General features: G+C 40.3%; 1 protein-coding gene across 7 annotated transcripts in view; it reads left to right on the top strand.

Annotated features, from left to right (window-relative positions):
• Window positions 1–13,161, top strand: part of QSER1 (glutamine and serine rich 1) — a 78,207-nt gene that overhangs the window by 31,215 nt on the left and 33,831 nt on the right. For all 7 annotated transcript variants that reach the window (XM_050954992.1, XM_050954997.1, XM_050954994.1 and 4 more), the window contains exon 4: window positions 4,461–8,165. In XM_050954992.1, coding sequence (XP_050810949.1) covers window positions 4,461–8,165 — 3,705 coding nt within the window. The remainder of the gene's footprint in view (window positions 1–4,460; window positions 8,166–13,161) is intronic.

Below are 13,161 nucleotides of genomic sequence, written 5' to 3'. Positions count from 1 at the left end.
CTCAGATTTGTCACCTAAAAAGTATGGTTTAACTGTTCCTCATTAGCTCCTCCTTGTACTTACCCAACTACTTTCCTGTCCCTCTTGACTACGGATGCTGCAGACTCTGCCACACGAACCATATCCTCCGCCATAGCCATGAGGAAGAGCTTATGGCTCCAGATGTTGGGCTTTCCCCCAGAGGTCCAACAAACAATTGAAGACTTGCCCTTTGACGGCATGGGGCTGTTTTCTGAGTAGACAGATTCCAGGCTCCATAGCCTAAAGGATTCATCGGAAACATTGAAATTGTTGGGTCTGCATACCCCTGCCACCCAGAAGAAACACATTAAGCCCCAACCCCCTCAGCACTTCTACCTTCCCCAGCCTAGGCAGGACTTTTCCGGGAAGTGGGGCAGGCATGGTAGGCGTAAGCTCATCACCATCCACTGCCCAATCAAGGCCAGGGCTCGGCGAGGCAGTCATAAGGCTTTAAGCAAGCCTTTTGATGGCGCACCTGGGGCAACACACCAGTCCACTCACTGGACCTTTCGCCCTGTTTTGTGAATCGTCTGTCATGCTTCAACCCAGATAACCTCAAATCGAAGTGGGATATTCTCTCCAATTCAGCAGATCATTCCACAACCACAAGTGGTCCATTCACCCAGATATGGTGAATAGCATTTTCCAAAAGCAGGGAGTTCCCCAGATTGACCTGTTCACTACAAAAACCAACAGGCACTGCCTGCAGTTCTGTTCCTTCCAGAATCACAACCTGGGCTCCCTCGTGGACGCATTCCTCCTTCCTTGGATGGACCACCTGCTGTATGTGCTCCTGCCTTTCCCGCTCATCCACAAGATTCTGCTCAAGTTCAGCAGGGAGAGGGCCACAGTCATACTGATAGCGCCAGCTAGGCCTCTCCAGGACTGGTATACCATGCTCCTGGAGCTGTCGGTGGATACCCCAATCTCATTGCCCTTCCGGACCTGATCACTCAAGACCACAACCGTCTCCAGTGTTCCAGCCTTGAGTCTCTCCACATTACAGCTTGGAAGCTTCCTGGTTAAACCAAGTAGAACTAATGTGCTCCGATCCCATTAAGGAGGTTCTCCTTAGCAGCAGGAAACCCTCCACCAGGGCCGCCTACCTGGCCAAGTGGGAAAGATTCTCAGTCTGGTGTTTGCAGGCCCGTACCCTTTCATTGCAGACATTGATACCTCTCATCTTAGACTGTCTGCTGCATTTAAAGAAGCAGGGCCTGTCGGTCTCATCAATAAGGATTGACCTAGCTGCCATTTCAGCATTCGACCCAGGAGTGGCTGGCCAATCAGTCTTCTCCAACCTGATGTTGGGTCAGTTTCTTAAAGGTCTTGACAGATTATACCCACAAGTTAGGCAGCTGATCCTGGTTTGGGACTTCAGTCTGGTTCTTTCAAGACTAATAGGGCCCCCCTTCAAGCCCCTAGTGACTTGCTTGTTATTCTATCTGTCATGGAAAGTGGCATTCCTGGTCGCAATAACATTAACTAGGAGAGTGTCTGAGCTTAAGACCTTAACTTCTGACCCTCCTTACACCATTTTTTATAAAGACAAGGTGCAGCTTAGGCCTCACCCAGCCTTTCTCCCAAAGGTTGTTTCTGTTTTGTGCCAATCAGGACATTTTTCTCCCAGTCTTTTACCCTAAGCCACACGCTAACAGTCAGGAGCAAAGACTCCAGTCCTTGGACATAGGCGAGCATTGGCCTTTTATATCGAGCACCCAAAGCCGTTTCATAAGTCAATTCAGTTGTTTGTGGCAGTAGCTGATAGGATGTCTTCTCAAAGAATTTCATCGTGGATCTTGTCCTGTATCAGGGCATGTTATGATTTGGCAAAGATACCTGCCCTAGCACTAACAGCACATTCTACAAGGGCGCAGACGTCTTTGGTGGCATACCTGGCCCAGGTCCCGATCCAGGAGAGCTGCAGGGCAGCGACGTGATCATCAATTCACATTTTCACCTCTCATTACCCAGCATGCCAGGGAAGATGCAGCAGTCAGCAGCGTGGTGCTTCAATCAGCAATTCCATGAACTCTGACCCCTCCTCCTAGGAAATACTTGGGAGTCACCTACTTGGAATCGACGTGAGCAAGCACTTGAAGAAGAAAAAACGGTTACTTACCTTCTTGTAACTATTGTTTTTCTAGATGTGCTGCTCATGTCCATTCCAAGACCCACCTGCCTCCCCTCTGTCGGAGTATCTGGCAAGAAGGAACTGAAGAGGTGGCTGGTGGCAGGGACCTATATATACCGGTGTGAAGGTGCCACGTCAGGGGCCTCCACAGCTGACCCAATGGGTACCACTAGGGGAAAAACCTTCTGACAACTGCACGTGGCACGTGCACACCTACTTGGAATGGACGTGAACAACACATCCTGAAGAAGTGTTACAAGAAGGTAGGTAACCGTGGGGTTTTTTTTGGTTTTGTTTGTTTGTTTTGTTTTTTAATACAGTAGTCCTTCTGCCTCTATGGCAATAAATATTTCTGTGCTTGGGAGAATCTGACTGGTGTTTGAATGTTACTTAAAATTTCTATTTACTGCATCCATATAGATATATTTACCAATAGTATATAAAATATTTGTTTGTACAGCTTGCAAATTTTAAATTGGTGCTAAAATGCTTCTCTTTTTATTATAAGGGTTTAATTTCTGTTGAACTGAAAGGCCATCGAAATGCCCTCTTGAGCTGCCTCAGTTGATGCTGTCTAAGCAGTTTTGCGATTAAACTGTAATGGTGCCCTGCTGCAGCTATAAAACATGAAACAACTGAAATATTTTAAATTATTTTAATGGAATTTATTTGCTGAGGTAATTGTGTCAAAACTGAAATTCTTCTTTGTGAGGATTTTACTTATTCTCAAATAGTAGTTCAAAGCTAAAAAGCTATTTTTTTTCCCCTCAGCCACTGAACTGAAAGTTGAACTATATGAATCACTGCCCTATGCCCAATCTGGTTCCCATGAAAGTCAGTAAGAACACTGCATTTAACTTTCAATAGCAGCAGGGTAGGGCTCCAGAGATTAATTGACTAATTGCATATATTTTTAAATGTAAGATTATATAAATCTATTTGAGGGCTTTCATTATTTGTTAATGGAAGGATAGTTTTGTGGATATGGACTGGAAGTGAGGAATAGAACCAAGGTTCTCTAGCTTTTCCTTAGCTTCGTGTAAGACTTTGGGCAAATCACTTAACTATTCAATGCTTCTGTTTACCATCTCTAAAATAGGGATCATAATAATTTCTTACTCTGGGACGTTGTGAATCTTAATATCCACTGTTGGTAAAGCTCTTTGAGCTGGGATGGGAAATGCTATTGAAGTGCAAGAAGTCATTGAATAATATGATTGTATCTAGGCTTAAATCTAATAAGATAATTCTTGTATTATAATTCAAGTAATACAGAATTTATATTCCATTGATTTTTTTTTTTTTTTTTTTTTATCAGCTAAGGATGGTGCAGCAAAGCAAGGCTGCAAGTAGTGAATGTCAGACATTTTGATCTGATACTCATAGTGTGGATGTCATGGATGCTTTTATTCCATTTTATACATACAATTGTAATATAAATGCATTTCTTTTCCACCCCTCAGAGCAAAACCTCCTTTTAAAAGTATACATGCAGCAAAATAAATGCAGTTTCTCAGAAAATAAGTTGTAAAAACTGTTGACAGAACTCCAATTCAATAAATGTTTTGATATAGATTTATAAAATTGCATCTTTTAGGAGTGCAATGTAAATTTTTTTCACAGTAACAGACATTTTTTTCCTTTTAGCCCAGGCATTCATGAGTGACCATCACTTAATGAAATCTGTACATTACTGAAAGAAGTGTTCTATAGCTTCCTTAAGCCGTTGTGTTCTGTTGTCTGATAATTATATGAGGTGTGTTAGGCTGGGGAGAGAAAGAGTAAGAAAAGTGCTACTGCTTTGATACGTGTTTTTTAACTCCTATGGTGTATTTTAATGTATATTAAGAGTTGTGGATATGTGACGTTTCATATAGATTAAAATCAAAGCAACTAAATAGATAAAAATAAATATAAAGGTGCCTGAGGTTTCAAACAGGGCTCTCTTTTTTTTTTTTCTATTTTTTTTTTGGCACATTTTGCACCAACAATACATAATTTCAGTTTGTGCTTATTCTTGGCAATTAACTGCAGTGTAGAGTTCATTATGCCTGCAAAAATGGAGGCCCAGTTTGAAAAACAGACTCCAAAAATGTGTCCTTTTATATTCATAGGTGTGCAAGTAAACATTTTGTGATGTATTTTTGCTTAAATCGAAGAATAACACTACTTATTTCCTTCACAGCAGTGTTGAGTCTGTATTTACACTTGTAAAGGGCTTTGAGATTGTACAATAAAATGAGCCATGGAAGTTCAAAATATTATTACTTATAAAGTTTCTTTACACTTTTTTTTTCCTCCCCAGGTATGCATTCCTCAGCAGCAACAGAACTATTTGTTACTGGAGCATTGCCAACCTCTGGAACATTTCCACCAACATCTGCATTATCAGCTTATCAGCATCCCAATTCTTTCAGTAGTAGAAACTTTGCTACTACTCCATCTCTCACACTTCAAGATGCAACATTCAGTGCTACATCAAATGGTCTTTTAACTGCTCATGACCCTTTATTGCAAATCAAGACATCACAAGGCACAGTTCCAACTGCTTTGACATTTGAGCGCTTAGGCAGCTCTGTTTTAAGTACCAGCATACCACCTCAGTCATCAACGTACCGTTCTGCTCAAGAGTCCGCACCCCATCTCTTGCAACCTCAGTTTAGTTTGTTGCCTTCAACACTTGGAGGAGCTCAGCAGGCTTCTCAGGCATATAGCACATCTGTCTTTTCTGGTTCTACTGCCTCCATTGATAGAGCACTTCAGCGAGAATGTAGTGTTATTAAACACCATCAGCGGCCTTCAAGTACACAGTCTGTTCAGGCACAACTGACTGGTTCACAGCATTCCTTACACAGTTATTTATCAAGTACAAGTGGAGTTAATTTTCAGGATACATCCAGGCAGTCAGCACTGCCCTGCAGTCCAGTTGGAGATGCTACTCAGGTGAGCAATGGAGGATCACAACAGAAGACCTCTCAAGTCTCAGTGGAACTTGCTCAGTCCTATACATCTGCAATTCCATCACCTGGTTTCCCATCTACTTCTACAGCAAAAGCAAAAAACTGTTCTACAAAGCAGCTATCAAGGTCAACAAAGACACCCAAACCTCAAAATGTAGTCTCTCCTGTGCAGACACAAAGCTATTCCAAAACTGCACAAAACCAGAGTTCAGTAATAGCAGGCCAAGCACAAATCTATTCTACAGCACAGCTGCCAAGTCTGTTGTCAGTCAGCCAATCCCAAAACTATGTTTCCACACAGTCACAGAATATGCCATCTGTCAGTCATTCACAAGTTTTCTCATCTAGCAAGGTTGAGAAACTGCCCTCATTATATAAAACACTGACTTTTTCTGGGCAGTCGCAAACTATAACTTCTGATAGTCAGACAACACTAAGTTACTCTGCAGATCAACAGGTATTAACTTCAGTTCCAAATGAGAACTACTCTGGTCAGACAAGGGATCTTTCTTCAGTTAGCCAATCTCAGAGTTATTCTTCTAATCACTCTCAGGGTTTATCTCCCGTTAACCAATCACAGGTTAGTTATTCATCTCAATCACAGGTTTTGTCAGCTGTTAGTCCTTCAGAAAGTTATACATCAGGGCAATCTTTAACATTAACTTCACCTTCTCTTCCATTTTCTTCCTCCCCTCGTATTCAAAATTTGTCAGCCTCAAGCCCAAACCAGAACTATATTTCTTTACGTTCTTCTCAGAATTCTCAGACACAAGAATCATCTTCTCCACAGTCTCAAAAGTTTTTGACAGCTGTTCAGTCTCCTACTTTTGCATCCCCAGCTCATTCACAGACACTGCAGAACAATAGATCTTCCTCAGATACAAAAACATATGTTAAAAGGAAATCTGACTCTAACTTGTATGCTTCATCAAAACAGGAAGATGAATTGTCAATGCAAGATTTACAGGCATTACAACAGCAAGCTTCTCTTGAATCCTCTACCCAAAGGCTAACTGATAGTGAAATTAATGCTCAGGACGCTGCCTATAGGGTCTCAAAGGCAGATGACAGATATTCTCAAAGTGTAATCAGAAGTAATTCTCGTCTTGAAGATCAAGTCGTTGGGCTTACTCTTCAAGGGTCAAAAAAAGACGAGAGGATGGTTGGTTCTATGGCACAGCTTACTCAGCAGATTGGCCATATCACTAATGTAATAAGCCATGATATTAAAAAGGCAGCTAATTTAATGCAGACAACACAAGTAAGTGTAAATGCTAAAGAACTAAACCAGCAGCATTCTCTTATGCATAAGGTACATGAAACTAAGGCCCAAGAACAGCAGGGCCAAGTCATTAGCACATCATCACAGATTCAAGCTCATGCCTTGAGGCATGGCAATCAACTATGTTTGCCTAATGCACAAGTACTTCTGGAATCTGCCTGTGACTTACAAATTCTTCAGCAGTCAATACTGCAGTCAGGCTTAGGACAAGCAAAGGCATCTCCACATGTGCGACGAATACAGAGTCCTCAGCAGGTAGCACATCAGTTCCTTCAAATGGATAATCACATTATTCAAAGTAATGGGGGTCATTCTCAGCAACAGCTTCATCCTCAAAATGCAGAAGTTATTAAAATGGACATTTCTGAGTCCTCAAAACCACTACAGCAACATATGACATCAAAAGACCATTTTACTCAACCAAATCAACATGAATCAAAGAATCAGTTTGTTTCTCTTGGTTCGATATGTTTTCCAGAGTCTATGCTTCTCAGTGATGAGAGGAATATATTGTCTAATGTAGATGACATCTTAGCAGCAACAGCAGCAGCATGTGGGGTCACACCATCAGAATTTGCCAAATCCACATCTCATGAAGAAGAAATTCAATCTGTTGAAAATGGTGATGATTCCAAATCTCAGTTCCAGTCAATAGGTGTACGTCACATATCTCCTAGTTTCAGTTCCTCACCCACTGTAGTTGGAAAACCACACAGCATAAATAATATTTCTCTAAATGGAAGCCAAGTTACTATAAACCTTACAACAGTGTCTACAATACAATCAAAACATGTGATCCTTGATCAACGTATGGAAACTTCTGATCAAAACATATCAGCTAGAATGACTTCTTCAGGCCTCGGACCTAGTCAGGAGGAGCAAGAACAAGGTTCTGGCAAAGTTAAGAAACAGCCTAGCATTAGTCATGAATCTGAAGAAGACAATGATGTTCCCATTGATGATACACTGAATGCTAGAGACTCAGAATTTGTTTCAAGTGGTCGGAGTCTAAGTGAAGAGAGCGTTACATCAGATAATGATTTTAATATGGGTTGTGATGATGGCATTGTAGTAGGTAACAAGATTAAAGGTCCATTGCAACCAATATCTGTGCTACAACCAGGAGATGGAAGTGGTAGCAAAGCTGAAGAAGAGAACCAAGATTTAAGTCAAGGGAACTTTCAAAAGAAAAAAAGTAAAGGAAAAAGCCAAATAAAAAATGCTACAGAAGATGACAATGCAAGCCAGAAACAACTGAAACGAAGTGGACAATGCAAACGTCAGAATGTAAGAGGAACTGACATATGTTTACCATATTCTTCTCCTGTTTCTGAAAGTTATGATATTTATCAACACCAAGAAAGAATGAGGCAAAAAATTAAAGAAGTGGAAGAAAAGCAACCAGAAGTCAAAACCGGATTCCTTGCATCTTTTTTAGACTTTCTAAAATCTGGGCCCAGGCAACAGTTTTCAGCACCTGCTGTACGAATGCCTAACAGGACTAGGCGGCCAGTTACCCAGATAGTCCGTGCCCCAGTTCCCCAGCCACCTTCAAAGCCACAGCCAGCAGCAGCTCCTTTGTCTGTTGAGGGTGCCTGTGAAAGTCCAACCAAAAAAGTTGATGATGAACTTAAGAAAAATTTGGAAACATTGCCTTCATTTTCTTCTGATGAAGATGATTCTGTAGGGGGTAACCACGATCTTCAGAAGAGCATTTCTACAGCATTATCAGCTTTGGATGATACTGCTGACAAAAAAAACAAATCAGGTAAAATAGTTGTTTACTTTTAAAGACATAATTCTGTAGATTTTGCATATACTTTACTTTTTAATTTAGATATCTTTAGTTTTAGATAAACATGTCTTTCAAAAGAGCTTTGTTAGGTCACACTAAAATTTAGGAGTAATATTAAAATTATTGAACTGAGATTTAACTAAGTTAGTGTTTTCCACAATAGTGGAAGTTATGTGGCTAAATCCGTGTACAATGTTTTGAAAATATATCCTTAAATATTTCTTTTTCAGTATAAAAGATGATTTTGGCTTGGAATGGAGAAACTTGTATTTTAGTAAACTGATGTCAACTCTATTATTTTCTAACTCAAAATGGTAGATAAGGTTTTGCCTGTAAAACTCAACAGTCTAGTACCAAATGTTTCATCACATGGACAGTAAAGAGTGTAAAAATGCAACAGTGTCTTTAAAGAAATTTCATCATGATTACATAATTGAGTTACTTCCAGAAAATATTGTTTTTACCTTGGTGGAACTGAGTATGTTCTTTCAGTGATGATTGAGTTACATAAAAGAGAGTTATTTATAAAAACATTTATTTTTACAGTCGCCAGCTGAGAATGTGTTTTATCTATATTTTTCTAAATAGGAGGAGTTCAGACTTTATACTATTAAGCACAAAGTAGATGACTTTAGAGAAATAGAATTTTTGAAAGGTAAATGTCCTAACTAATGCAACGTGGGATGGCAGTGATGGCACTATTTATATTTTATATATAGTTCTTCTGCTAATATTAATGTGTCTATTCTGTATATCGTAGAATTCTTGTCAGCAATCATACATTTTAATTACTAGTGCTTCCTCTGAAAGTATTTTCAGCAAACTGTTTTCTTTTCTTATCTACATTTTAAAATACTTTGATGTTTTCGTGATGCAATTGATAAATAGGAGGCAAAAACCGTGGTAACTGGGATTTGACAAGTGCTGGACCTGCCCTGCAGACTGTGATGCTGCTAATGTTTTAGCAAAGACAGTGACTGCAGTCACTATATTGCTGGTCTTTGTGACTAGATTTCTCTCACTTTCCAACGGAAGTCTAGATCTACCCTTTTGAGGGGCATAATTTGTTCAGTGGCAAGACAATGCACACCATGATCACTTTCAGGTCTCAGGGTCTCTGCAACATCTGGAGAGAAACACGCTTTCACCTTCAAATGCCAGTCACAGGGTTTCCAGGCAACACTTGGCCAGAAGTTCACAATGAAGAACTCATCAGACTCCAAAAAGCAAAAAGGGCAGATTCTACTAACAGAGGTCAGGGTCTGCCTCAGCAGGCTTCGCTTCATCATCATTTGCCCAAATGCTTTAAAGGATAACAGCATAAAGAATACCCAGTTACTTTAGTGGTTCTGGCTCCTTTTGATTTCCTGTAAGCAATCTTTTTGAATGCTTGTCCAGTTTGTGTTTCTTCTGCCCTTTAATATTACATGCATATTAAATGAGATTTAATGCTGCCACACACTTTACAGTCAGCTACAATTGTGGCTCTCCAGAGACAAATTTGTAGAACTTTCAGACCCGTCCATTAGTTTGGTGGCAACTCTCTGTAGCTGGCTCACAGACCCTTGGGAAAAGGAATGCCTCAAGTAATCTAACAGCAGTGTCTCTAGCCAAGTCAAGAGTAGAGGCATTTATTATTCACAGAGGAACTGTATCCAGACCACCTTCCCCAAAACAATGTCCAAGCCATGAATCTTTGGGGACTAGGGAAAATGGTGGATCCATTAAGTTTGTAAATTACTGGATACCGCTTAGGAGACCTAATTATCACTAAAAATGTATGCATCTCAGAAAGAATTTTGACACCTAGAGTTCAGTGCCACTTTGTCTCTTATAACAACTTTTTATACATAGAACATGCTTAGAGCATATTGATGATTACTTTGTATAAGAAGGTATTGATACTTTAAGTGCACAGAATTAGAATAGGGTGTTGTCCTGGAGCTCCATGCTAAAAATATATCCATAAAGATCCCTGTGTTAACCGGGATGCTTCCTAGAAGAATATGGGCCAGGGTTTCCATATATCTGTTAAGTTCAGTAAATTCTTTGTTGCTGTTCACATAAGCTACCTTCATATCTCAAATACAGTGTGTTTGGAATGTACCTCTGCCCGCATGTGGCATCTCTGAAGAATCTCTTATAGCTAGTCTTGGGAGTCATAGAATCATAGGTTGGAAGGGGCCGTAAGGGCCATGAAATCTAACCCTCTGCCAAGATGCAGGATTTGTTGGGTCTAGACCATCCAAGATGGATGGCTCTCCAGCCTCCTTTTGAAAATCTCCAGTGAAGGAGCTTCCACAACCTCCCTAGGTTCCATTGTCCTACTGTTCTTACACTTAGGAAGTTTTTCCTGAGATTTAATCTAAATCTGCTATGCTGTAGTTTGAACCCATTGCCTCCTTTCCTGTCCTCTGAGGCAAGAGAGAACAACTTTTCTCCATCTTTTTTATGGCAGCCTTTCAGGTATTTGAAGACCACTATCATGTATCCCCCCGCTTAATCTTCTCTTTTCCAAACTAAACATACCCAGTTCCTTCAGCCTTTGCTTATACGGCTTGCATTCCATCCTTTGGATCATTGTTGCTTGCTTCTGGATCCTTTCCAGTTTCTACATCCTTCCTACACATTGGTTACCAAAATTGGACACAGTACTCCAGCTGAGGCCTAATCAACACCAAGTGGAGCGATACTTTCACCTCCCGGGACTTACAGGCTATGCCTCTGTTAATGCAACCTAAAATTGCATTTTTTTTTTTTTTTTTTTTTTTGCAACAGCATCACGTTGCTGAGGCATGTTCAGGTTGTCACCCACCACAACTCCCAGATCCTTTTTAGCAGTGCTACTGCCAAACCAGTTATCCTCCATTCTATATTTGTGCATTTGTTTTTTTCCCCTAAGTGTACCTTACGTTTGTCTTTGTTAAATTTCATTTTGTTGCCTATAGCCCAGTTCTCCAGTAAGATCCCTCTGAATTTCAGCTCTATCCTCCAGACTTTGAGCAGTACTTCTTTCCTTCTCGCTAGCTGTGAAATATTTGTCTCTTTTGCTCTGTAATACTATGATAGGGTGTGTAAGTCCTGCACTGACAGCAAAGGGACTAGGGAGGCAGTGTGTGCAAAGGTAGCCTCAGCCCTGCCAATCATGCATGGTAGGGAGGAGGGCTTTAAAAGGAGGAAACTGCAGTCGGCCGGGGGAAGCCCTGAGAAGGTAACGTCTGGAGTGGTCCTGAAGCAGCGGGAGGAACCCCCCATGAGAGAGACCCTGCCAGCTCTGCAAGGAGTCTAGCAAACACCGGGGCAAGCCTGCTACAGAGACACTGACGCAGCTATCTGGCCGTAAGAACTCCAGTAAAGTTGCTACTTAGGCCCTCCTGAAGTAAGGTGGTGCTGCTGAACTTTTTACTTTCTGTTGACCCCAGAAGGGGCTTGTTCTTTCCTGAATTTGGACTTTTGCTTTTCCGCGCCCATCACAAAGTAAGCAGGACTACAAGGATGCAGCCCACTGCAAGGACTAAGGGTATGTCTACACAGCAAAGAAAAACCGGTGACTGGCCTGTGCCAACCTACTTGGTCTTGCAGGGCTCAGGCTGCGGGGCAGTTTCATTGCTGGGTAGGCTTCTGGGCTCGGGTGCTCTGGGACCCTAATACCCTGCAGGGTCCTAGCCTGGAAGTGTACACAGCAATGAAACAGCCCTGTAGCCCAAGCCTCTTGAGGCCAAGTCAGCCGGCACGGGCCAGCCACAGATTGTTCTTTGCTATGTAGACATACCCTAAAGGGCTAGAGCCTGGACTGGCCTAACTTTGTGGTGGTAACTCTGTGTGGCAAGCAGCCCCCACCCAGCAAAGTTGGCACTCCAGAGAGACTCTGTTACAAATATCATCCATCTTCTTCTTCCAGCCATTGGAAAAATTACTTAACGATTTTAAAGCAGTCTGCTCCACAGTTCGTATTTATCAAAAGTAATCTTGTTGAAGATGAATATATGTACTTAGTAAAAGCATTTCTCTGTGCAAATTTACATATGCTCGAATTAACTCTGACCAGGGCCAATATAAATAAGATTTTATTTTAATTCTTTCACTATAAATAATTCCTGGATGTTTTTACTGAAATGAAATAAGTGTAAATTGATGTGCTGTAGCTAATGTGACCCAAAAGTATATTTTTAATTTAGAAAATAATAATTTGGCATAACAACCTAATACAAAAGGATTTATTGTACTGTGTATTTAGTACAAAGGAAACAATTTTGATTGAATAACTGTCTTGTTTGCTTTTGTGGGTATATTTAATTAAACTGATTAGTTTATAACTTCAGTTTTTGAGCAGAGGAAGGAAACATCTTAAAATAAAGCTTTGTTCATTTCTCTCAGTGCAAAATACTGAATTTTTAAAATGTTTAAATAGCCAGTATTTTTTCTGAATGTTAAAGCAGTGTGGACAGTCTCCCAGTTAGTACTTCTAGCCAAAGATAATGTGTACATCTTTTTAAATCAAAAATTGCATTTAAGAACTTTTTACAGAGCATATGTGGAAAAGGAGTTTCCCTTTTGTTGAACATTCAGAACATTGTTCTGAGAAAAGTAAGTGAAGCTTTATTTTAACCTTTTTTTCTTCATACTTTGTTTTAAAAATATAGTTGTACTATCTTTTCACTATTTTGTATAAAATTATAATACGTATGTATGCCACCAAATTCCTCTTCTGTTATAAGGAGAAGTATTTGTACCTTATCCAAAATAACAATAATTGACATTCTGCAACATGCTGGTCATGCAGAGTCAGTACTGATTCCCTTATATATGTGCAATTGTACATGTGTTTATTTTTAGACTCAACAATATAAAAATGTAAAAATATTCACAATTAATATGTATACCTTTCTACCATGGTAACACTAGTGTACCTCATTCATATTTTACTGCTCTTGGAAAAGTTCTAGATGTACTTGGAAAATAATTGTAT

Source organism: Gopherus flavomarginatus, chromosome 5 (assembly GCF_025201925.1).
Source record: "Gopherus flavomarginatus isolate rGopFla2 chromosome 5, rGopFla2.mat.asm, whole genome shotgun sequence".
Lineage (NCBI taxonomy): Eukaryota > Metazoa > Chordata > Testudines > Testudinidae > Gopherus > Gopherus flavomarginatus.
Note: the sequence above shows the minus strand (reverse complement) of the source record. Positions and strands in the feature narration are given on the sequence as shown.